The sequence below is a fragment of the Engystomops pustulosus genome, chromosome 6, assembly GCF_040894005.1.
Source record: "Engystomops pustulosus chromosome 6, aEngPut4.maternal, whole genome shotgun sequence".
NCBI lineage: Eukaryota > Metazoa > Chordata > Amphibia > Anura > Leptodactylidae > Engystomops > Engystomops pustulosus.
This window is the reverse complement of record NC_092416.1, coordinates 129,651,227-129,678,458: the sequence shown is the minus strand read 5'-3', so window position 1 is coordinate 129,678,458 and position 27,232 is coordinate 129,651,227. Positions and strand designations below refer to the sequence as shown.

The following is a 27,232-nucleotide window of genomic DNA, read 5'->3' as shown; positions in this document are numbered from 1 at the left end:
GTCGAAACTATATATTTTATAATTGTAGATCCAGGCAAAATTTCTTTTTGTCCCAGTGACAATTGCATTTTAAATTTTTTTTGCTGTAATGGGACCAAAGATTATCAATAAAGCTTTATTACAGACACCTTACAGCTGATCATTGCAGTCTGAGACTAAAATAAAGAATCCAGAGAGCTTCACCAGATGTCACAGAGGGCAGAGGGGTCTGTCTTTAACTAGGGGTCTTCTGTAAGTTGGGTGTCCTTAAGTAAGGACCGCCTGTAGAGGCAAACGTTTTACATGTAATCCTGGCTTGTCCAGTAATGATAAATTTTTTTTGGGGAGGTGTTTAAATATTTAACTGAGATTGTAGGGGTAGAGTCCCTCTATCCAAACAGACAATTTTGGTTTGGTGAAAGAGGTGGAAATAAACTAGTCCCTTTGTTTATTAATTGCAAAACATATAATTATAGCTTGTGTTTGTATTGCTAGGAACTAGGGAAGTAAAGATCCCTTTTCTAAGAGACAATGGTTAAACCATGTTCCTCAAATATGAAAAACTTTTGTTTTTGAGTAAAGGATCAATAGAGAAGTGGAAGAAAATAGGGTAAGTTTAGCATTAAAGGGACATTCTCATCAGATTTATATTGAATTTAAGAAATGTGTTGCAGAAATGTATGTATATAGCGGATGAATTAAATCTTTCATATCTATATGTCATTTGTAAAAAAAAATATGTGTCTGCGTGAAGATAATTTTACGTAAATGTAGTCATATGCTCCCTTAGAAACAAGGTGGGAGGGATTGCACAAAGAAATAAATAATTTTTACAAATGAAATGTTTGGGAGTTACTGTATGTCCCACATCTGAACACCGAATCCAGGTGATCAGACACCTCAACAGTGCATGTGTGGCCACTGCTGACAGTGTGGCTGCCCCTTTATGTATTCTGTTTTTATCTCTTGCCAGGAGAAAAAGCATGAAGAAGGAGACTGGGGTTTAGAGTATAATGCAGTACCTTGTATTTCGTGTTTATATTGATTATATTCTTTGTGTATTTTATTATGATCCATGTAGAATATTGCACGAATGTTCTATTTTGTATATGTTATTGCATTAATAAAAAAAATGGAATACAAATAGAGGAGATGGGGTTCTACCATCTCCATAGAAAAGGATTCTTTACTGCAAGAGCAGTGAGACTGTGGAATTCTCTGCCACAGGAAGTCATTATGGTAGAACCTGTGCAAGAAAGGCCTGGACGCATCTTTTTGGAATATAACTTTTTGTAAGTAGTTTCTGTAGATCTAATATTCTGTTATTCTGTCATATTATGGGTAGGGAGGAATTTTCCTACTTTGGGCCAATTAGCATCAACCCTGCAGGTTTCAACAATGTATAATGTAGGATTAATAGGTTGGACTTCATGGACTGATACCTTTTTCTAACCTTTTTTTACTATACTATTATGACTATGATATGTTTTGGATGAATTGTATGAATTACATTCATTACCCAGAAAATATTAAAACCCAAGAATAGATGGTATATTAATTGAGACCCTAAAGAGTTTCTATATTGACCAATTTTCAAAGTAGAGAAGGTTAAAGTGCAACTCCAATATTTAAATTTGTTTTCACAAATCAATAGGTCTTGGGATATAGAGCAACTTTGCCCATTATCTTGATTTCCTATGTGCAGCAGGTTTTTTGATATCCTCCTCAGTTTACCCTAGTTGTGCAGTAGTTGTTTCTCTTGGTTGTCAGTAGAGTTGCTTACAGATATGATTTCATAAATGGGCAGTAGCTGCTGCTGCCTGCGAGAGATCATTTAATGTTGAATGTAGTGAATGATTCTGGCAGGAAAGCTGTGTGTGTTCATTTCTGTGGATGTAGAAGTTTGCTACACAGAATAGTGAGGTACAAGATCTACCCTGTTCCCTATCAGTTCCACCTTCCTAGTCTGTGATTCAGCAGAATTTTCTCATTTTCCTTGCACCTCGAGCTGTGTCAAAGTTTCTCTGTAGGCCGCTACCTTACCTTCTGCAGACACTCAGAGAAGCTGTTAATCCTTAGTGCTTGCATAGCACAAATTATAAAATTTATAATTTTTTCACTGCCGGTGTCTACTGTACATGCTACATGTGATGAAAGCTGCCTGGCTTGTCCCTATATACCAATGATGGCAAACCTTTTAGCCACTGGGTGTCCAAACTACAACCAAAACCTGCATATTTTTCGCAAAGTGCCAATGCGACAATTTAAGCAGTAACAAATTACTCCCTCCTCTGTCATAGGTTTAAATTGTATAGAAGGAGAAGAAGTTTGGATTATCATTGTAGCTTCCTTCCAGGGTCCTGGGCTGCCTTGGACTGCAAGAGGCCTTGAGTCCTGTTTGGACTCACTCTACCCTGGGGTGATGGTGCAGGTGCCCATAGAGAGGGCTCAGAGTGCCATGTCTGGCACCCGTGCCATAGGTTCGCCACCACTGCTATATATATCATGTATGTACACTGTGCAATGTTAAGTGGATTTACTTGTAGGAATCTCACTTGATTCACTGCTAAACTATGACTCGGCTTTATAGGAGATAGAAGAGGAGGTTAGTGTCTGCCCCCTACGCCGCTGCTGAGAAAGATTTCTGACAAGCAGCTTCAGAAAATGTCATGACTCTAGAAAGAAAATTGCAGGATTCTATTTGTTTTTAAATGGGAATCGAATACAACACTTGAATGTGAAATCATTATGACTAGAGATGAGCGAACACACTCGTCTGAGCTTGATGCTCGTTCGAGCATTAGTGAGCTCGAAACTGCTCGTTGCTTGGACGAATATTTCGCCAGCTCGAGAAAATGGCATCTCCCGCCGTTTTGATATTTGGCGGCCAGAAACAGAGCCAATCACAAGCCAGGAGACTCTGCACTCCACCCAGCATGACATGGTACACTTACACGTCGATAGCAGTGGTTGGCTGGTCTGATCAGGTGACCCTGGAATAGACTAGTCCCTGCCCGCGCTGCTCACATCATTCTCTGTCTGGATGCCGTTAGGGAGAGAGCTGCTGCTGGTCAGGGATAGCGTTAGGGTGTTCTATTAGATTAGTGTTAGGCAGGAGTGATTCTACAAGAACCCAACAGCCCTTGTTAGGGCTACAATAGCGTTCTATTTTTTTTTTTGCTTGTGGCTGGCCTTGCTGGCACTAGTAGTGCAGCTAGTACCATATTGGAACGAATTTGCAGGGAGACTTGCTTACGTTCTATTTAGCTCTTAGTGACACACATATCCATCTCAAACACCTAAGTGGGACAATTTATTAGGGGTTTGTTTGAATTAGGCACGGTCTGCTTTTTCTTTTAGTTTTGAAAAAAAAAAAAGAAGAAAAGTCATCAGGCACAACACAAAATCCTGTTGTGTGCTGTCTTCTAGCCATTTGTCCACCAGTCAGTCTTCCACGCAGTCCACCCATGTCACCGAAATCAGCACACCTCCAGCTCCTCCACTTCAGCCTCCTTCCCCCCAGTCTGCCCCCTCCCACCAAAATTTGGCATTTGAACCGGCATACTCTGAGGAACTGTTTTCTGGACCCTTCCCACAGTCACAAACCACTTGTCCGGTTACTGCTGAGCTCTTTTCCTATGCCCAGGTTTTCCACCGGTCGCAGTCTGTGGGTTATGATGACATTGTTGACGTAGTGGAAGAAGTGTGTAAAGAGGTGTCGGACGATGAGGAGACACGGTTGTCAGACAGTGGTGAAGTTGTTGTCAGGGCAGGAAGTCCGAGGGTGGAGCAGACTGAGGGATCGGAGGATGATGAGGTGACAGACCTAAGCTGGGTTGATAGGCCGGGTGTACACAGTGCTTCTGAGATGGAGGCGAGTCCTCGACGAGAGCAGGTTGGAAGAGGCAGTTGTGGGGCCAGACGGAGAGGCAGGGCCAGAGCTGGTGCATCAGCACCAAATGTTTCACGTAGTGAAGCTCCCGTGGGGAGGGCTAGATTTTCGGAAGTCTGGAGGTTCTTAAAAGAAACACCGAATAACCGACAAACTGTGGTGTGCAACCTGTGCCACACCAGGATCAGCAGGGGTTCCACCACTACCAGCTTAACCACCACCAGTATGCGCAGGCATATGAATGCTAAACACCCCACTCAATGGAACCAAGGCCGTTCACCTCCGGCCTGGCACACCACTGCTCCTTCCCCTGTGTCATCTGCTGCCTCTGCTAGTCAGCCTCCTGCCCAAACACCTCCCGTGCGAAAACCACACCTTGGCCTCCACGATCCTCCACAGCATCCACCAATGTCTCCATGCGCAGCGTTCAGCTTTCCATACCCCAGACGCTGGTGCAACCCACCCACACACCGAAGCACTCAACATCCACATCTCCAAATTACTTAGCCTGGAGATGCTGCCCTGTAGGCTGGAGACCAAGGCCTTTCGCAACCTAATAGCGGCGGCCGCCCCTCGGTATTCGGTCCCCAGCCGCCACTACTTTTCCCGATGTGCCATCCCAGCCCTGCACCAGCACGTGTCAGACAACATCATCCGCTGACGGCACATTGGGTTAACTTGGTGGAGGCTGGGACCGAATCTGACCCTGGGGCTGCTCATATACTGCCGACGCCGAGGATTGCGGGGCCTACCTCGGTCCAGGTCTCTCAGGCCTACTATACCTCCTCCTCTTCCCACCCCTCCTCCACCCCTCCTCCTCCGAATTACCATCCGTGGGCATGGCGCCATCAGTCGGTAGCTCTAGGCCCAGCATCAGTGCCGTCGCTAAGCGACAGCAGGCGGTGCTCAAACTGCTGAGCCTAGGCGATAAAAGGTACACCGCCCAAGAGCTATTACAGGGCATCACGGCGCAGACTGCTCTGGCTGGCACCGCTGAACCTGAAGCCAGGCATGGTTGTGTGTGACAACGGCCGTAACCTGGTGGCGGCTCTGCAACTTGGCAGACTGACACATGTGCCATGCCTGGCCCATGTGTTAAATCTCATAGTTCAGCGGTTCCTCAAGAAATACCCCAATCTGTCTGATTTGCTCACAAAGGTGCGCCGCATCTGTGCGCATTTTAGGAAGTCCAGCACAGATGCTGCCACTCTCAGGGCAGCACAGCGCCGCCTCCAACTGCCCGCTCACCGACTGTTGTGCGACGTGCCCACGAGGTGGAATTCAACATTAACAATGTTATCCAGAGTTTACCAGCAGCGCAGAGCGATTGTAGACTGCCAGATGTCAACTTCCACCAGAACTGGTAGACAGGTCAGTCAGCTTCCTCAAGTCTACAATGAGGAGTGGACATGGATGTCTGATATCTGTCAGGTGCTGAGTAACTTTGAGGAGTCAACACAGATGGTCAGTGGCGATGCCGCCATCATCAGCCTCACAATCCCTCTGCTTGGCCTGTTGAAAAACTCTCTGGTCAGCATGAAGCTTTGCGCTCGTCACAAGAGACGGGGGAAAAAGATTCCCTTGTTGATAGCCAAAGCACCCTCAGGTCTGTTTCTGGTGCATATCGGAAGAGGTGGAGGAGGATGACGAGGAAGCGGAGGAGAATGTTGGCGAGACAGAAGAGGGGAGCATTGCTCAGTCCTTCACTTTTCAGCGTGTATGGGCTGAAGAAGAGGAGTTGGAGGAGTTGAAGGAGGAGGAAATGGACAGTCAGGCCAGTGAGGGGAGTGAATTCTTGCGCGTTGGGACTCTGGCGCATGTTGCAGATTTCATGCTAGGCTGCCTATCCTGTGACCTTCACGTTCAAAGAATTTATTCCAGCACCGATTACTGGGTATTCACTCTCCTGGACCCACGGTACAAGCAAAATATTTCCACTCTCATCCCTGAAGAGGAAAGGAGTGTGAGAATGCATGAATACCAGCAGGCCCTGCTGCACAAGCTGAAACAGTATTTCCCTTCTGACAGCACTAGCGGCAGAGGGCGTACTTCTGCGGGACAGGTAGCGAGGGAGAGTAGGCGAGCAGGCAGCTTGTCCAGCACTGGCAGGGGTACGCTTTACAAGGCCTTTGCCAGTTTTATGTCACCCCAGCAAGACACTGTCACCTGTCCCCAGTCTCGGCAGAGTAGGGCTGATCTTTACAGAAAGATGGTGAGGGAGTACGTAGCTGACCATACCAGGCCCGGCGCCAGCACCCGGCAAACCCGGGCAAGTGCCGGGGCTCTGGGGTACTGGAGGCCCACTCGGGCCCCCGGGTCAGCAGGACATCTGCCTCCGGACACAGATCGCAATGAGTACATGTGCAGTCACTGCTTTCCCCGGCAGGAGCTGCAGAGGCTGAAGGACCTGTGATGTATACAGGGGGGGGCAGTGTGTATACAGGAGGAGGGGGGGCAGTGTGTACAGAGGAGGTGGAGGGTGTGGGGCAGTGTGTATACAGGGGGGGCAGTGTGTATACAGGAAGAGGGGGGTCAGTGTGTATACATGGGTGGGGGGGTCAGTGTGTATATAGGGGGAGGGGGGCAGTGTGTATACAGGAGTGGGGGGGCAGTGTGTATACAGGGGTAGAGGAGGCAGTGTGTATACAGGGGTAAAGGAGGCAGTGTGTATACAGGGGTAAAGGAGGCAGTGTGTATACAGGGGTAGAGGAGGCAGTGTGTATACAGGAGGAGGAAGGTTAGTGTGTATAGAGGGGTGGGGGGGCAGTGTGTATACAGGGGGGGCAGTGTGTATACAGGGGGAGAGGGGGCAGTGTGTATACAGGGGTAGAGGAGGCAGTGTGTATACAGGGGTAGAGGAGGCAGTGTGTATACAGGAGGAGGGGGGCAGTGTGTATACAGGGGGAGGGGGGCAGTGTGTATTATACAGGGGGAGGGGGGCAGTGTGTATACAGGGGGAGGAGGGGGCAGTGTGTATACAGGAGGAGGGGGGCAGTGTGTATACAGGGGGAGGGGGGCAGTGTGTATTATACAGGGGGAGGATGGGGGCAGTGTGTATTATACAGGGGGAGGATGGGGGCAGTGTGTATACAGGGGGAGGAGGGGGGCAGTGTGTATACAGGGAGAGGAGGGGGGTAGTGTGTATACATGGAGAGGACGGGGGCAGTGTGTATACAGGGGGAGGAGGGGGCAGTGTGTATACAGGGGGAGGAGGGGGGCAGTGTGTATACAGGAGGGGGGGATGTGTACATGGGGATGAGGGGCCGTGTGTCCACGCGGCAGAGGGGGGGGGCTGTGTGACTACTGGAGAGTGGCCCGTAAAAGGGCCCACTAGAGCTCTGTCGCCCAGGGGCCCACTAAAACCTGGAGCTGGCCCTGGACCATACCATCATCCTAAATGATCACACAGCTCCCTACAACTACTGGGTTTCAAAGCTGGACATGTGGCACGAACTGGCGCTGTATGCCTTGGAGGTTCTTGCCTGCTCTGCCACTAGCGTGTTGTCCGAGCGGGTTTTCAGTGCAGCTGGTGGCATCATCACCGATAAGCGTACACGACTGTCGACTGACAGGCCTGGATTTATCAAGATGAATAAAGCCTGGATTTCTCCGGATTTTCATTCTCCACCAGGTGAAAGAAGCTCAACCTGAATAATGTATGCACTCCTCCTCCTCCTCATTTTCCTCCTTCTCCTCCTCTTTGTACACTAAAGCAGAGGAAACTGGCTATGTTTTGCCAGGGCCAACTGGCTCTAGCTATAGTACTCTATGTATTTAATTTTTCTGGACTTACCCGGTCCTCTGTTTTAACCAATATTTGGGAGTGCCACATACAGGCAATCAATCTATTTAATTTTTCTGGAGGACCACCTACCTGCTCCTCTGGTTTGAAAACTTTTTTGGACTGTCACATACAGGCACTATCCAAATTTAACTGTCTCCATAGCAGCCTCCACACGTCGTCTTTTTAGCTGCCTCCACACATTGCCTCCATTGCTGCCTCCACACATCATCTCCATAGCTGCCTCCCAAAGTTGTCCATATAGCTGCCTCCATACATCGTCCCTTTAGCAAACGAGCTGTGTCAGGCAGAATTTTGGGTTGTTTTCATGGCTTCCACATCAAACTTGTTAACTTTGTCGCCACCCTGCTGTGTTATCCACAAAATATACTGGCAAACTTTTATCATTTACCGACATTATTTCAGCACTTCTTGCGCATCTGTTTACATTCCCCTCACCCGCCATAACCAAAACTTATAAGAACAGTACTACACTTGATCTTATACAAAATGTTCTTAGAAGTGCTGTTTGTAGCCCCCGCCTGCTTTGAAAATTATAATTTAATAAATAATTTATAATTTAATAATAATTTATAAACGCTTCTGGCCCCCAGGCCCATTTTGGGTGGGAGCCGAGAGACAGCGGCTTGGACAGACGAAAGCTCGCCTGGCAGCGGAGCGCCAGCTCCATCCTAAGATCCAACTAACATAGTTTTAACTGCAGCACCTTTAATCTACTACTAGTTCACTGCCTCCATACATCGTCCCCTTATCAAACGAGCTGTGTCAGGCAGAATTTTCGGGTGTTTCCCCACATACATAATGGAACTCGGCCCATCTTTCACCGCCATGCTGGAGACCTGAAGTTGCAATCATAGCAGTGCAATATGGATGCCCCATACTGTCGCTCTTAATCATGGAACCATTTCCGAAAAAACAATTAAAAATAGAACCCCTATGCTATTCCATTATTCCTAGATGAAATATTCAAACAACCCCACCTGCTTTGAAAATTATAATTTTTTCAAAGTAATCGCTTCTGGCCTCCAGGCACATTTTGGATAGGGAGGAGCCGAGAGACAGGGACTTGGACAGGCGAAAGCTCGTCTGGCAGCGGACCGCCAGCTCCATCCCAAGATTAGGCAGCCTCGAGGCATCCATGCACACTGCCCCTGCTGTTTCCTGTCCATTTCGCCTCCACGATCCTCCACAGCGTCCACCAATGTCTCCATGCGCAACTTTCAACTCTCTATACCCCAGACGCTAGAGCGCGAGAGGATATGCAGCTCATCATCCCCTTATCAAACGAGCTGTGTGAGCAGAATTTTCAGGTGTTTCACCAGATACATAATGGAACTCGGCGCATCTGTCGCTGCCATGCTGGAGACCTGAAGTTTCAATCATAGCAGCGCAATATGGATGCCCCATACTGTCACTCTTAATCATGGAAGTCATCTCCATGGCTGCCTCCACATGTCGTCCCCTTATCAAACGAGCTGTGTCAGGCTCATTTTTTGGGTGTTTCACCAGATACGTTATGGAACTTGGTCACTATGTCACCACCATGCTGTGTTATTGACTAAATATACCGTCAATCTTTTGTTCACATAGGAAATTTCAGCGCTTCTTGCTTACCTCCTTTGGCTCCTCTCTGCCACCCATTGGTTTGAAGCCTGAGTCCATTTGGGGTATGTCACCATGGCACTCTCTAGCCTGCCGCTGCTGCCGCTGCCTCTGCATGTCGTCTTCTATAGTGTCAGGGTCAATTATTGGAGGTTTTAGATGCTATCTAGCCTCATTCGGTCACTCTGTCATCGCCATGCTGTTGCCCATAATTTTGGCATAATGGTGCAATTAAGCAGCCTCAGAGGCATCCATGCATGCTGCCCCTGCGGTTTCCTGTCCATTTCCGTGGTGTTTCCATCATTTTCTGAGGTTTTAAGGTGTTTGGCCAAGCTTCCCTGTGCAGACCCTTGATCCCCTTGAAAAATGCTCGAGTCTCCCATTGACTTCAATGGGGCTCGTTTATTCGAGACGAGCACTCAAGCATCGGGAAAAGTTTGTCTCGAATAACGAGCACCCGAGCATTTTAGTGCTTGCTCATCTCTAATTATGACATCTGAGTTACAACCATAGGCATAATTAGACCAGGATAGGCTACTTATACAACAGTAGAAGAAACTCTTTTGTGACCGGAGCTCAAAAACGAAAAAGACGATCCATGCAGATTTCCTCCTTATTTGTGCACCAAACACAAGGGATCACTTTCAGGGAGGCACAGAGGCGAAACCCTGGGTCGGGCAAGGATTGGCGTCCTCGTGGAGTCATTTGTGATATGCGCATTTTTTATCTACATATGTGAGTAGAACTGGAAATAAAAGTTTTAAAAGTTTAAAACTGTCTACACTATGTCTGGATATGTCTCTTATATGCAGTGAGTGGAGGAGACTAGGACAGGAGTGAAAATATTGAGTGAAAACCTGCATGGATCGTCTTTTTAGTTTTTGAGCTCCAGTCACAAAAGAGTTTCTTCTACTGGATTATTGAATAGTGGATGTTTGCTGGATCCATCTAGGACCGTTAAGGACAGCTCATAAGAGGGAAGGTGAAGCACCACGCAATTTTTTGTTGGTTTTTACTTATACAACAACCTCAGTCCTTGTACTCATATCATCCTTCTTCTGGTGAGGTTTTCTGTATTTCTGCATACACACCTTTTCTGTGTTCCTGCCTTTTATTTGTCCTCTGATTTTGCTATCCTAACAAATTCTTGATCTTTTGATTTCCTCTTTTGACCCCAGCTTCCCTCCCACTTTCTGTTGGCCCCAATCTACAGCCTGATAATAAGCATTGCAAGTACTCCACCATGCCCTGATCGTGGATTGAACCTGACTTTTCTTTTGTCTGGCCCCTAGTACTTTAGATTGGTGTCTCTTGGCCCCAGGCCAGATTCCACCTGCGCCAGGAAAACTTCAATTAAGTGACCTTCTGATTTACCTGCATTGTAGTCCAAATCTTTCTATTGAAATTTAAAGGGACACAGGAGAGGTCATATAGACAACACTTTTATGAGTAACTCAAAGCCATACTTCTTAGGCTACACAAGTCTACAACTAATCAATCAAATAGTCTTTAACATATACAGTATAATAAGTAAAATTCAAGTGATAAAATGCAACTACAAAACTGCTGTTAAATCTAATTGTACCACTGCTATATTTAATAATCTGCCATATGCATGTTAATATAATAGGGCGCCTCACCAATCTAAAAGAGAACCATTTTTTCATGTATGGCTGAACTTCAGTCAAGCTACATTTACCAATTGGCCCCCTGTGATGATACCTTGTGCTCCTGAGGATCTCCAGCTGTTGATTTAGAGGCAGTACACTGGTTGCCACTTACTGACATTAACATATTTGTCAGTTCCTATGGCCTCGTGTTCCTAATTTTGCCTTTTATGCACAATATCTGGCTTCACTAGAACATATTCGTCAGTAGCCTGATATCCGTGCCGTCCATGTCTTCTAAACATACTTTCTGTAATTCAGGAATCACATCATTGATGCACTCATTCAAGAATAAAATTTTTTTTTTTGAAACTTTAGAAAATGATTAAGTTTCCTAACATGCTGTTTTTTGAGTTCTCTTAACTACAATCAAGTAGCACAAATATGGTAATTAATCTACTTATGTAACCATAAAAACCTTGTCAGAATTCATTTTAGCAATGTATCTAAGTGACATGTCTCATACATTCCTCCTTGATTTATTCTTTGACTGGAGACTTAAAGATTTACAACATATTGTCACAAGTGTCCTATCCACCTGTATAGTGTCCCTCCACCTGCATAGACCACATTCTTCCAGGGACATCAATTGCTGAGAGTTGGTAAATATTATCCACAGAATTCTCAGAATTCTGTCATCTACAGAACTGAACATACTCAGCTTTCCTGCTGTCAACATTCACAACATTCAAAATCACATGATCTCCTCTTCCCTCTGGAATGAGCATGGAGAAGCAGCCCATCCCCTTTGTGAATCCATATCTGCAAACAACTCTACTGACTCACAGAAACAAGAATCAGCAACAAGAGACACAGCTACTGCAGAATTAGGCTAAACTGAGGAGGATAGCAAAGAAACTGCTGCACACAGGGAATCAAGACAATGGGCGAAGTTGTTTTACATCCCAGGAGCTATTGATTGGTGAAAAAAAAAAAAAAATATTGGAGTTGCGCTTTAACCTTCTCTTCTGTAGGTCATTAAAGGGGTTGATAGGAGCATCCCTGGTGGTCAAGAGTATTAGCAGGGGATGCTTCTATGATGATGTCCTATGGCTCGTGTGGGTCTGCTCCAACATCTGGGGCCTTTTGTAACTAATAAATCAGCATATACTATATGCTCATCCACAATGCTAAGCACAAAGATCTCCTGCTGTCATATTTTTAAAAACCTAAGCAGACTTATTGTTTAGAACTAGAGCAAATCTGGTTGATAAAAAGGACATGCAATTAAATCCTGATTTCCTAGAAATAAAAAAAGAAATGTTATTCATTGTTTTAATGAAGGTTTTTAAAATTAGAATCATAGAGTTTACACAACCTACACAGAACAGAGTTTACATAACCTTCCTGTAACATCTGCTGTCCCTTTAAGCAGTCAGCCCCATTACTGTACTTGACTGACCAGTTCTGTGGACATTCCAGGTGTCAGGTCTGTGCGATTTGTAATATTTTGGATTCTTTGTCTTGTCCAGTCATTGCATTATGCAAGATTATTGCAATGAAGCTTATAGTTTGATAGAGATGTGTCTGTACTTGCTTTGCTCAGAATTCAAGTCCAGAATGTCCTGGGAGTGTGCGATATCAACATTACACCCAACCAAGGATTCATGGGAAATGGGTAAGATAGACTTATTATAGCTTAGAAATCATAAGGATTCTATAGTTTGGTGCAGAGTCATTAAAGCTTTATGAAGAGGACTCATAGAAAAATAGATTTAGACAGAATAAAAGCTTTCTGGCTAGTATGACTGTCAAAGGCATAGAGGGTCATGTGATCTCTAACTGGCAATTGTTCATGGACAGTTAGAGATCACATGACCCTTCATCTGCGGCCATTTTATGGATAGGAATGCCTGGCTGATGAAGTAAAAGACAGGAGGCTTCATTTTAATAAATGTATATTGGTACATCTGATATGCAAATTAGTAGGGAAGTGTCAATTTCTGAAAAGAAGAGTCATGTTGTCTCCAGGCTGCCAGTGAACCCTGTTTCCTCTTTTTGATTGACAGCTTTTTTCAAAACTTGGCCTGAGCAGACAGAAAGTCTCCATTTCCTAACCAGAATTCTGACCCTCTCCTGCATTGTGAATCTAGCAGTAAGAACTGTGTGGGGAAACTGTAGACATTGGGGATCATTTACTAAGCGCCCAATTTGCGTTTTCCCGACGTGTTACCCGAATATTTCCGATTTGCGCCGGTTTTCCCTGAATTGCCCTGGGATTTTGGCACACACGATCGGTTTGTGGCGCATCGGGGCTGGCATGCACGCAACGGAAATGGGGGGGGGGGGTGTGGCCGAACCGTAACACGATGGATTCGGGAAAAAACGGCGCATTTAAAAAAAATAAATTGGTCGCATGGGCCATACTCACATGCACCACGATGAAGACGATGAACTCCGGGGCACCTCGGCGGACTTCGACGCAGCAGCGACACCTGGTGGACATCGGGCGCAGGACCTTCATGAATCGTCGGAAGACCCGAACGCTCGTCAGAGAAGCTGCCGCTGGAACGCGAATGGACCGGGTAAGTAAATGTGCCCCATTGTCTCCATATTACGTAGGAAGGTACAATTGGCAGTGGGCAGAGCCACATGGCAGTGGGTGGAGCCAACATAGACAAAGGAGGCAGGCAGATTTAAGCTAATATGCCTGTGTTGCACTTTTCAACAAAATCACAGAGGAGAAGGGGGGGGGGGTGAGTAAGGTTTATTGTGCCTGTTCTTGATGAGTCGGCTCATTCATCTCAATGGGGCCTGCAGAAATTCACATGCATAGGCATAAAATAAACATTGTTATCATTAAAGTGGTGTTCAATCACAGACATTTCTGCAACACATCTTCTGTGCAAGACTGTACTTTTTAGGCTATTTGCACATGGACAAGATAGTAATGGGACGCAAAAAAGGATATTTTCTTTCATTATTCAAGGATGATTTGCATCAGTTTGGTCTTCGTTTTTCATGGATCCTTTGAAATTATACACTATGAGTAGAGATGAGCAGGACCTAAACTGTTCCCGTGTGACACAGACATATTATGGCGGCCGTGCAGAGAATCCAGCAAATGAATGCCCCTAGCTACTAGCCATGGCTGTGGTTGGCCATCTGTATATATGAGTGATCTATGAATATCTACTCTGACCATGGATCGGTCCCATGGTCTATTAAAATGAAGTCTGCAGGCACTGATTCATTAAAACGTTAACATTTAGTGTAGCCATGTGCCATCCATTCAAAAACTGATGTTACACAGTCCATTTATACTCTCATGTGCTCCTGCCTTTAGGTATGTCTACTTGAAAATGATGAGCTGTGGAATCAATATTGGCAGAAAATGTACTAAATATTGCAGAATATAAATGGATTATCCATAAATGTATGGAAAATGAAAACTATTTTGTTATGTCTGCTGTATTGTCTAAACATTGCAACACTTGTCTTACAATTGGAAACATTTATAGAAAATTAAAGCTATAAAAACCTCACAACATAAATTGACATGCTGCAGATCTTAATCTGTTCCATGAGTAAATTTTCTATTAAATTCCGACGCTTTTTTTTTTCCACCAAAAATTCAGCAATTTTTATCCTGCTGCTGGAATAGCTTAAGATTTTTTGTGTTAAATTCCACAGGGGAAAATCTGAAGTGTATGAGTCTCATTTGGGCTTAGCCCCCATATACACCAGCCCTGCTGCCCTCCCTCCCCCTATGTTAGCATTGACAGTAGAGCGAGGCAGCTTCATAATAGTTCACAACCTCCAAAACTGTTCTAAAATTTGCATAACCGGCTACTGTTCTTGTTTAGTGGGGGTGGGAGAGTCTTCCCGAGATGGATAGAGTCAAACACAGATGAAAGGAATGTTTGCTGAGGTGTAAGGTTGCAGAAGAAACAGACTGCGGTGTAGATCTCGACCCTTGACTTTGCTGGCTTTCCACTTGACCATGGAAGGGATTACTGAGAAAATTCTTGTGGTAAGAGGATGAATCTAATTGTATAAACTAGGAATTCACTAAATAACTTCAGATTATTGTTCCATTGAAAAAGTAACTGTTTTCTAGTAGGTTTCAGATGCTGTTAAACTAGACCTCTAAGCAAGCTCCAGAAGGCAGCAAGGACATGCTGAGAGTGGTAGTGACAAGCAGGGATTATGGTAATTAGTAGGACAGATAAAGATATGACCCAATTTAGAAAATCATTGTAACCGTTGGTATGTGACACTTATTCCAGCATTTTACAATACAGCAGAGAAAATTTACTCCAAGTCTTTCTCCACTAAAGGCTTTAGAAATACCTGCAGCCCCATGTAAATCTTACAATACAATAACATGACATGGCATTTATAGAAATAGATGCAATCTTGTTTTTCCGTTTTGGGGCTGCATTGTTCTGCATGTTTTTGGGTCTGCATTGTCAATGTACAGTTTTCTTCATCTGCAGTGTAATTTAAAAATAATGAATGTAAAGCATGTCATAATCGCTCATACATTATCACTAGGTGAGAAAGAATAAATGTGTTATGATACGGTGTACTGTGTGACACACTCTTATAGGATTGATATATACAGACACAGATCTGATTGATCTTCTGATTTTCTTAAAATTTTCATTAAATTCATTGGGACTAGCAGAAATCCACAACCTATACATACATTATATACATAGAGTAGAAGCTGTACAACACTTTTACATATTTAAGAGCACAATGAAATGAATATATTTATAGCTGGAGGCATCTGGATTACTGTACTGATGGCTACAGTATCAATCAGTATGATCAAGTGACCTTGTGAATCCTTTGACCCAAGACTACATGGGAGCCATATCTAGTAACGGGTGCAGGTTATTATAGTAAACAATGGAGCTTATTTACTAAGGTCCCAACGTTTTCAGATGTTTTCGGGGATTGCGCCGGGGATGAGGATTGTGTCGCAATCGCGCCGGCTTTCATGCGACACAAATCGGGGGGCGGGCCGTCGGATGATCCGATGGAATCGGACAACGCACAGGATTTAAAATTGTGTCGCAAACCAAGCACTTACATGCATCGGGAAGAAGAAGGTGAACTCCGGTGGACCTGAGCAGGGAAGCGACAGATGCAGAATGTCAGGGAACGCACTGGGACATGTAAGTAAATCTGCCCCAATGTCTCTGTAGGTGGGTAAAAGGTTGGTAAGGATGTTGTAAATGGAGAGCTAAAAAAGGGCTTGTATGTCCACACCTTATCCGATAATTACTGATCCTAAGTAAACCATGAACTTACAATCTTTGTTATTTTAACAAAATAAACTCTTAATGATTTGCAGTACAGAGCTTTAGTGTATCAGAGCTTAGTTTGTCATCTACAGGAAACTAATGCAATTAGCAAAGCTCTACTGACCTTACTGCTCCTAACTCCACAGTTACAAGATCTTTGGTGACCTATTTGACCTAATGACTCACAAGGTGATTTTGATATTGCAATTTTTGAAATTGTGGCAAATTCACAACAAGGCTGCGTGAGGAATATGTAAATGCAAAACAATTAGACATTTCTAATGATACTTTAGGGGTCATTTATCTTAGAATTTTTTTTTTTTGCAACTTTATTTTGGCAAATTTGATATATAGAAACCTAAACTTGCGACTTTTCCACTTGCCCAGAAAAAGTTAGCTGCACAAGAATTTTTCAGTGTTGCGCTTAATGTATGTTTAAAATCCAGATGTGGGCGAAAATGAAAATATCACAATTTTGGCGCAAATTTTGGTTAAAAAGACAAAAATAAATTTTAGTCCCAATCAGGTGTAGGAAAATTTTAGAACAAGTTGCAGAAGAATTGGAGACTATTGTTTGACTTTGTACGACTTTTTAGTTACGGTAAAATTCTCAAAAAATCCCAGACTCAGCTGCCTAATATATCAATCTATAAGATAAATCAAACAAGTCTAAAACCCCGGAAAACCAAGAAAAGATACACACAAATATTCTGACTAAAGATAAATGACCCCCTCTGTGTGTACTCAATAACATTTTACAGCTTGCAAATAGCTGCTCTCATTGTCATGATGCCCATTGTACATTGACAATTTCATTTTTAATGATTTCCATTTTATTAATTCTGTTAAAAATCTATACACATTTACAAAAGATACTGCTTAAAATCTGATGAATTTTAATGGACCAACAAATGCTCCAGATTTATCCTTAACCATCAGACACAGTGATAAATTTGGCGCAATATAAGACTATCTAGTATAATTGTGCCTTTGCTGTCTTACTTTTCAACACGTTTGATCAATCTTCAGTACAGTCTTCCACTGCTTTCACTCTCTACACTGCATAATTTCAGTGCTGGTAGCATGTGAATACAGCTGGTCTTTAACTATTAGACTACTAGCAATAACATATCTTCCCAGTACCCAGCAGGGCACTGTTTCATCCTATGCGGGGCATTTATCAATGCCTTTTTGGCTTAGAATTTGGCAAACTTCACTGGTTTGTAACTTTCTCTCCTCTCTTTGCCAAAATTTTTTTTTTCGGAAATAGAATTTTGCACCACCCTTGCCACTTTCTGAAAAAGGGGCATGGCGTATGAAAGGTACAGACATACGATACCAGTGTATTAACTAGCTTTCTTGGCCGTTTTCTTGAGTCAATTGTAGTGAGGCCATGTACCTGATTTGTGACCAGTCCTTGTCAATGATTATTTGCATACTACCAGTCATTTTGACTACTATGAATCATTCATATTGTTGGGTAGCTCCAAGCAGTGTGAATACAGTAATATGTTTATTAGGAGCTCTGCTCCCGTACTTCTTACATGCTGCCCTGCTCCTCTGGCAGAACACCCCTATATTGTGGCAACAGGGAGTTTTAGCTCTGAGCTGTAGGAGCTGGAGGAGCAGGTTGCATGTTACAAGGGCTTCAAGGGGTAAGTAACAGCAACTTCCTGACAAAGCCGATAGAATGGAAACGTGTTCTTTTGATGAGGAACAACTTACTGCTCCATCATGCCACAAGGTATATAAAATTTTGCCTATTGCACACTATGAGCCAGATGTATCACAGTTGTGGCTCACTAGTTTTTGCACCTAAATGAGGCGCATTGTGGCGCATGAATTATCACAAACTACAACCATCTGTGATGAGTTCATGCCTCTTATTAATCACTTGTGAGTCTCAGGATGATTGCGCGACTGCATTTTACTTTAGGCACAATATAGGTGTAAGCTCCACTCTGCTTCTCTCTCACACCCCAGCATGAAAATGACACTCATAGCAGATCCCAGGTGTGTGACAAGCTTCACCCAGTTATCCTCTTCACCCTGGAGAGGATCCTCCGGTGCTGATCTTCTGCCTCCCCCTGTTATTCTGGCCAGTATTCCTCCTCAGAAATTGCTACATGGAGACACTTCTCTGTCCTGTCTGCTACCTCCCACACACTACTCTTCTATCCTGCTACACAGGGACACTTCTCTGTCCTGTTCTAAGCTCCCACACACTTCTTTTCTATCCTGCTTTGAGCTGCTGCTTTTGCAAATTAATTGTAAATAGAATATGACACATGGGTCATAATTTTGTGTGTTTTTGCATTGTTGCTAATATAACAGCAAGAGCCAGTAGGGACTCTGGTGATACCTTGCACTTTGAGTCCTAGAGCCCTTGCGCTTTTTTTGCATTAAGTTTAAAGTACTTGTTTAAGCCTATGTACAGGTGCATTACTCCTTACAAACATATTAATGTATTCACGCTACTGGGAGCTACCCAGCAGCATGAATGCTTCATACCAGTCATTGGGGGGCTATTTATTATTAGACCAGCTCCTTGGGACAGTTCTATGGGGCATATTCATCAGTACCTCTGTGCCACGTCAGTGGCGCAGAGGCCCTAAAACAATCGCATATGCTAGCTTATTGCTAGCACTTACGATTATTTGCCCCAGTGGGGCGTGAAGGGGGGCGCAGCCGGCCGGTAGTCCCCACACCAGCGACTCTTTATATGTAAAAAACGGCTGACATAAACGCTGCATTAGTTAAAAAACAAATATTTTTCATTAGCTTTTGATCAGTTTTCTGCCACATTGTTCAGAATGTTAGTATTATGGCCTTTTTCATATGCATCCAATAAAGAGGACAGCACTCTGATGTTATCATAGCAAGGATGTAGCAGGCTTGGAAACATAAGAACATTATGGTTGTATTCTTCTATACATATGACTGCGTACCACAGGCTGAATTGTACATTGCATGTATGCTGCCCAAGGTTGTTCATACTCATTGTAACCCTCCAGTGGTAAATGCTTGAGAAGCATCACAATTTGCCAGGCTTGCCACAATGACATGTTGTGTATGGGAACCATAATGTGCTACAGGGTACCTACAAAATTGTCATTTTGACCACCATAGCAGATCTTTTTTTACGAGGCATAACAGATATTGGTATAAATACTGCAATCTGTAAAACTGCACATTGTTTACTATTTTATTCCAATTAGTCAGGGTTACTGGGGCTAGAATAATTGGAATAAATAGTGAAAGATGCCCCCGCTGACAACTTGGGCCCATGTATGTGTTTATATGCTGTCTGTATTTTTCATTGACCAACTGAACTCAATTAGCAAATCTATTGTGTAATCACTAATCAAACTAGTAGATGTAAAGATTTTGTGATCAGTGAAAAAATGAATCATGAGTTGAGTTGAGTCTCCTGGCCAGTGTACAATGTGCTCTACATATTTAAAGACTCTGGCCTCTTGGTATAATGGGCACACAATCCCATGGCGTGGTGAATTTTATGCCAGTCCGACCATTTTTTTATACAAAGTGTGGGTATTCCTATAATAACAAGTATCTAATTACCACAGGAATGGGGGTGCATTGTACTTAAAATTAATAAAGCAGCTAATCATACATATATAACCTGCTACTCTATTCATCTGTATGTTACTGAGAGAGATAGTGCCAAAAAATGGGAGGATACATGGAGCGGCAGCATACATGCTTGACCACCCACCCATTTATTTGGGCTACAAATTATATTCTATATTTTGCATCTAAATTCAAAAATGTACCACACCTGCAACATGTGTACACAGTGACAGAGCCTTTGAAAATGAACCACAGATAAGCAGCAACATAATTTGTTTTAAAAATGTAACAGAGAAACTTGCAATTAGATGGGGGTAAGGTGTGGCTGGGGTGTATATGCCACCTCTGGACTGGAATAATGTACATTTAAAACAATGTGACTTTTTTAATATGTCAAAAACTGATAAATTGAACTAATTTCTGTGCTAAGCTCAAGTAATACCCTCTAAAACAGATATATGTGGATGGACTATGCATAAAACAAGCAAAGGTAAAAATTTACCACAAATAAGACATAATAGCAAAAAAAAGGCCCCTTATGTGCAAGTCAAAAAACATTGAGGCACCTCAGGCTCAGGAGGTGACCTGATTACCTTAACACACCCTTGAGAACAGTTAAAAAATGCAAAAGATTTGTAACTAAATCTTCTGTCGAGTTAGCGGAAGCCCAACCCCTTCTTCTACTATAGCACCTCATATCTTGGAAAGCAATGGGAATGTTATTTATCCAATTTTTTTACAAATCATATTTCTGTATTGATGTTTCTGGGTCCACGTGTATTGGCTGTTTCAATAGCTTGATCACAGATGAAACCCCTTGCATTGGGTGGACATTGGCTATTTAGCAAGGTGTTCTCTTGCTGAGTCTTGTTTGGAAGGGACTAGAGTGTTTAAGTTCTTACCTAGGGCTCTTTGTGTAGCTCTGTTGATTCTTGCTACGCTGGGCCCAGAAAACAGCCCAGGGCTTATTCCAAGATCTATTCAAGGTCAGAGCCAGAATACACTTTGTAAATGAACACATACAATTTTAACTAATTCAAAACCAGTAGAGCTACTCCAATTTACAGACCTGATTAAGTTTTAATTGTAGGTAACCATGGTTTATTTATAAGACACTTATGGTGATCATTTGTATTTTTAAATGGTGGAAAATGATCAGATAAAAACATATTCCTATAATATAACTGTATTAAAACCACCCCTAGGTTCATGGACTGATTGAGACTGGTACTGTATTCAAGATGTATTTTTAGCCCCTTAACGACCTGGTCCATTTTTGTTTTTTCATTTCCATTTTTCACTCCCCAGAAACGAGATGTATATAGATGACACAATATAAACTTTATTAATGCAACATTTAAAACATACTTAAAAGCCCAAAACAAGAGGATTGGGTACATATCACATAAGCTCCCCAGAGCAACCTCATATATAAACGGTATACAAACCGTAATAGACACAATACATAGGCAAGAGATTGTAAATAGTGCACACAGATGTTGTTCAGGACCAAGGAAAATAATTAATGGTATCACAAATGTGGTCAGTGTACAACAAGGTCCAACAAAAGCAAATAAATACATTTAGTGCAAAACTACATTACCAATTACAAAGGTGCGGTCTGGGGAGAGAGGGATGCCCCACGCGTATCGCCCGGCTCGGCGGGCTTCAAAACCTTCGTCACCTTCAAAAACCTTTAACTTTTTTATCTTTACACGTAAAGAGCTCGGTGAGGGCTTGTTTTCTACGTAATAAATTACACTTCATAGTGACGGTGGAAATATGCAGCAAAGACTTACCAGCTATGGAGGGGGCTCAGCCCCTGGGCCCTCTCCATGCATCCACACCCGACGCGCTTAGTACTATTACGGAGCAACATCGGGAAGGGGTTAAAGTTGGAAAAATGTTTCAGAATTCTGAACAGCGTTTGACAAAGCTTGACAGTGAAAAGTGCAAAGTTAGCCTGGGGCCGTCTGCTGACCCACCTGGTACAAGAAACAGTTCTGATGCACACACAAGTACAACTCAAGATCCACAAAACCACATGGAAAACAACTGTGCATGGGCCCAAAAAAAGCTATTGGGTTGTGTGCTAGCCACTGAAACATTAGCTAGCACAGTCAAAAGCAATGGTTGTGTGCATAAGCCCTTAGTGTGGTTTCACATTGGCATTTTTTCACTTAGCCAATTTTGGCTTATAGACACATACAGATTGGTTTTCTCTTCCTGGCTTCAGTGATTTTTTTTACTGATGCCTTACTGAACCATTCTTTTCAATGTGCTTTTTTTCCACTTATCCAATTTTGTCAATAAACACAAAAGGAACATGTTCTAAACTAATCACTGAAAAAAACTGAAGTGTGAAAAAGCCTATTGAAAGGAATGGGTCAGTAAGGCATCAGTAAAAAAAAATCACTGAAGCCAGGAAGAGAAAACCAATCTGCAGGTGTCCTTAAGTCTAAGTGGGTTCTGTGAAAAAAAAAACACGTGAAAAAAAAACGCCTTGTTATCCTTCAATGGAGAGGGCTGAGGTGAGGAGTGCTCATTCCTGCTCCCTTCTCCAACCAGCTGTGTGTTACACCCAGAATCCGACCCCAGTGAGCAGGTGCAAGTAGCCTAATGCTGACTGATGAATCTGTCTAAAAGTTAAACTGTCTAATCTATTTTGTACCTCCTATAAGTTGACCTAGTTTACATTACAAAAATGGGTGAAAATGTTGGCATAAACCCTTTTTTCCTTGAAGCTAAGTCCTTTTTTAAGAAGGCCTTGCTCTATTGTGATATGAGTCATCTAAAAACTTTCTAAATTCCTTGACCAAGATGTATAAGAATATTTAGAGCGTAATAAGAGACATTGATAAATCTGCCCTAGTGTGACGTGTAATGTGCATACACAAAGCTATAGGTTACAGGACAAGGGGGGTTATTCCACAATACAGGTTGATTACCCCTATACCGTTACATTATATACAGAGTGCATTTCTGTACATATTAGGGTTTTTGGATGCATCCCTTTTTTCTTGTTGTTGGTTGATTATGTATTGATGTTTGGCGAGTGATGCTGAATGTAAGTGCCTAACATTCTTTGTTCCATCGACGATTGTAGGTTGTTCAGAGAATGAGGCAGCAAAGTGGCCCCAAACTATCATCCAGCCTTCCTCCTGCTTCATTAATAGGACACGCAATTATTATTACTGTATGTACTATGTCTATTTTTTCCCTCAAAGCACAGTGTTGTACATCTGTGCTAAAATGATCCACTTTTCTCTCATTTTATCCACATTTTTTTATGAATCATTGTGAATTACCAAGATTGTCTCCATGAAACAACTTGAGCTGAATAAAAATGTTTTCTTGTACAATAGTGATGCATATAATTGGAATAAAGTACTTTACAGAGAATGAGGCAGCAAAGCAAAACCATGACCCAGCCTTCCTTGTGATTGGTTGAGAAACTCATGTTGGTCTTGTAAATCCATTCTCTTGGATCAATGTGATGCAGGGGATGGCTTAAATGCATTATTATAAAATGTAGAATTTTCCATGAACATTAGTCTTGATCCTCTATTTTTAAGTGTTAAACACATAAACAAGTTGTCTGCTGTTATTCTTTCTTGATGCTTCTTGCTCATAGTACTCACCCACATAGTTTATACTGCCCTTCAGCCTTGAAATCCTCATAATCGTGACTCTCTACATATATATGTATACACATTTGCTGAACTAAAACCTGACAAAAAGGACCATCTGCCATTTTCCTAGAAGCTTAGATCTGCTGCTTTATGTAGTTAGTAAATGTCAAACCATTCAAAATTTTCTTATAGCCCAATATTTTCACAAATGGCAGTCTTATTGTGCCCCTGCAGGGTATGTATTACAAGGCATTTACACAGTGTTAACATTAAAGCGAACCTGTTACCATGAATGTGATTTTTAGCTATTGATAGCCTATGCTGTGCTGATTTTACCTTTGTCAGCGTTCTGAATAAGTTGAGTGTGGTGTGTCCCCGAGAAGGGGGCTGCTGCAGCCTGTGGGTGCCTTTGTCTCCTCATGTTCTGCTTCTCTACTCCACACCATCCCTCTCTCTCACCTGCCTGCTCAATGCACATGACAGGAAGTGGGGAGGAGTGAGGGAGGAGGCAGACACAGGCACGCACAGGCTGCCACCAAATGCTGCTGGCAGGTAGACAGGTAGTGTGAATTACACTTACATAAACTACTGAAATGATTAAGAATACTGCATTTAAAATAAGTACAGCATAGGCTATTGAAACCTGTCACCAACTAAAATGACATTGGTGACAGCTTTGCTTTAAGTTAACATTGCATTTACAAAATGCAAGGGTTAACATAACATTAACTTATATTTTAACATTATGTTAACATTATGTTGTGTAAACACAAATATTAACATTAATGTGATTAGGCAAATCTCCTCTCCTCAGTTGTTGTAATGCATTTCCAAATACAATGTAAATGCCACGTGTGAACCTCAGAAGGACAGCTATGTCATTAACTAGGATGTAATCCTTCATTTTATAACAAAAACACCTCTGAAACCCACAGTTCCAATTTCATTTTTTGTAACACCTTTAGCTAATAAGGCTAAGTTAAAACCTGTCTAAAGACCTTTCATTCACCTTCTGTGTTTTGTCTCTGTTATGCTCTTCTATTATGGAGCAACATAAGCAAAACCTCAGATGCAGGAGGGGAACTTGGCCTTAGTTTACACTTACTTTACTCTCAGCACTGTGAATGTTAAGATTATGTAGTCAATTAAATACATTGATTGCAAAAAAAATGTTAAAAAATGTAAAACTGTTATTTAACTTATATTCTGTACATTTGGAAAAATATGTACCATTAAGTTTACTAAATAATTTGTGGAATTTCATAGGTTATCAGATTCCTGACAATTCCATCCACTGAAAAAATGGCTTCCATTCAAATGAATGTGAAGTAAACTATCACCAGCTTAGTTCACCCAGTAGTAGTTTCACAGCAGCTGACATGTGGAGGTGCCAAGTGTCAGACCCTAAATGATCCGATACTGATGATTTATCTCAATGATAGGTCAATATCTGTTGCCCAATAAACCCCTTTTAAATAAAGTAGGGATTTACAATTTGGTAGCATTTCTAGCTCTTATAAAACTATTATGTCAAGCACACTGTGAGTGATCATAAATTATAGGAATCCAACTAAATACTGTATTGATTTATACATTTGTTTTTTTTAAGGTTCTTCTGATGCTTCTGTCAAGTGTTCCTCAAAATGAATCTTCTTCGGGTGCTAGAGTGAGCATCATTAGCAACAATAAGGTAAATAAAGTCATAATTTACAATTTTTATATGCAGAAAGTTGATTCTATTCTACACTGCATCTTGTATCATATTGCAGCGCTGCTCTTAGTTTTCTGCAGAAGGTGTCACTGTTTAACCCTTTACCGATGTGTGACGTGGTAGTACTTCACGTGTCGGCTGAAGGTGAATGGAGAGGGCTCACAGGCTATGCCCTCTCCATAGCCGGTAAGCCTTTGCTACATATTGCAGAAAACACTTTTCAATAACACCCACGATCGGTGATTGCACCAATTGGGGGTGTTAACCCGTTTGCCGGTGGATTAAAAAAGATGGGGAAGATCGTCGTGCCCATGATGTCATCAGGGGGCGGTGAATGGTTGCCATGACACCATTCGAAGACATGAGGCTGCCTCATTTTAAACCATTCACTACGATTTGCACATTGTAATGAATGACAATGTACCCTAGGATGGTTCTGAAAAATAGTAAAAATAAAAAAAGTTTAAAAAATTATATAAAAAAAACCCTGAAAATTCAATTCCCGCCCCTTCCGCTAGAACTGATATAAATATAAATAAGCAGTAAAAATCATAAACACATAATAACGTTTTTTCACTGCGTTTAACCCCGTAACGGAAAAAAGCGCCTTTTTTTGCCATTTTGAAAAATATAAAAAATCCTATAAAAAGCTGTACAGTCCTCAAAACATCATGAAAAGTTGCAAAAGATTTCACCATCCACAGCTCCATACACCAAAGTATTAAAAAGTTATAAGCACCAGAAGATGGGAAAATAAAAAGAAAATTGTTCAGGAGGTTTTAATTTTTATGTTTTTCATTAATATACAAAAACATTATAAAAACCTATACAAATTTGGTATCCCTGTGATCGCACCGACCCAAAGAATGAAGTAGACATGTCATTTGGGGTGCAAATGCATATTTTTTTTTACCAATTTCACTGCATTTGGATTTTTTTCCCATTTCCCATTACATGGCATGGAATATTAAATACCATCACTATGAAGTGCAATTTGTTACACAGAAAACACAGCTCTATAGATGGAAAAGGGAAAGAGTTAGACATTTTTGAAGGTGGGTGAAAAATTAAAACGCAAAAAAACGAAAGAGGGCCTCGGCGGGAAGGGGTTAAATATATAACATTATGTACCGTAACTATTACTGATTCAATACTGATTGAATTATATACATGCATGCATGTATGCTTTTCTGGAGATTTTATATAGAGCTGATTCTATTGATTTTCATTAGCTACTAAACACTAATCTGACGAAGAAAAACTCCCTGTCTGTGCTGTATCTAAGATTAGCAAGAGTGACAAGAAGAATGCACCTCTGGAGTGTAATACAGGATAAATATTATACCATATGCAAATAATGACTTTACTTCTGGACCATAAACGTAGCCATCACATCTGCCTCCAAGGCTTCTCAGTAATACTAATTATCTCTTATTGGTATTGATTTATAATGCTTGTTAACAATTGCATCTAAGCAAAGTCCACATTAAGGGAATATTATACAGTCCTAAAAAAATACTTATTACTGTTGTGTGCAGGCCATTTTATCACTCTCTATTATGTATATGAACTCCATAAACTGTAAAGTGCTGCAAAATATGAGGGCGCTATATAAATATTATTTTATTGATATGATATTATTTAAATGCTAATATGCTGTCATGCTTGTATATACCATGCTACCCTTTATATCAGTGATGGCAAACCTTCTAGAGACCGAGTGCCCAAACTACAACCAAAATCCATTTATTTACCATTAAACGACACCTGTCATCAGGTCTGTGTCACTTGTCCTGTCACCTCTACCTGTTGGAGCAGCTCACAAGGATCCCATCCCAGCCTTTATCTAGTTATTTCATACATTATTCATTGTAAAATCACATATTTTTATTATGTAAATGAGGCGGGTCACATGGTCAGAGGCATCGATGTCACTCCTGTTACCATTCCCCTCTTCTCCCCCTGCTCATGTCTGTGTGTAATGTATAGTAAAGCATTGCTAGTGTGTCTGCTGACATGCTGCATCCTCCTAATATACAGGCAGGGGGGGTGGCCACCAGCACCAGGAAGCACATAATTATACAGCCTCACATCATTATAC

The 27,232-nt window shown here is 42.1% G+C and overlaps 1 protein-coding gene across 3 annotated transcripts in view; it reads left to right on the top strand.

Moving 5' to 3' along the window:
• The first annotated feature begins 14,781 nt into the window (after positions 1-14,781).
• LOC140064272 (cadherin-like protein 26) overlaps positions 14,782-27,232 on the top strand; it is an 87,638-nt gene continuing 75,187 nt past the window's right edge. For 2 of the 3 annotated variants that reach the window (XM_072110993.1, XM_072110991.1), the window contains exons 1-2: positions 14,782-14,915; positions 25,030-25,110. In XM_072110993.1, the coding sequence (XP_071967094.1) occupies positions 14,886-14,915; positions 25,030-25,110 (111 nt within the window). In that variant the 5' untranslated portion in view covers positions 14,782-14,885. Of the gene's footprint in view, positions 14,916-23,871; positions 23,981-25,029; positions 25,111-27,232 lie in introns of those variants that run through there. The other variant, XM_072110992.1, reaches the window with a different exon arrangement.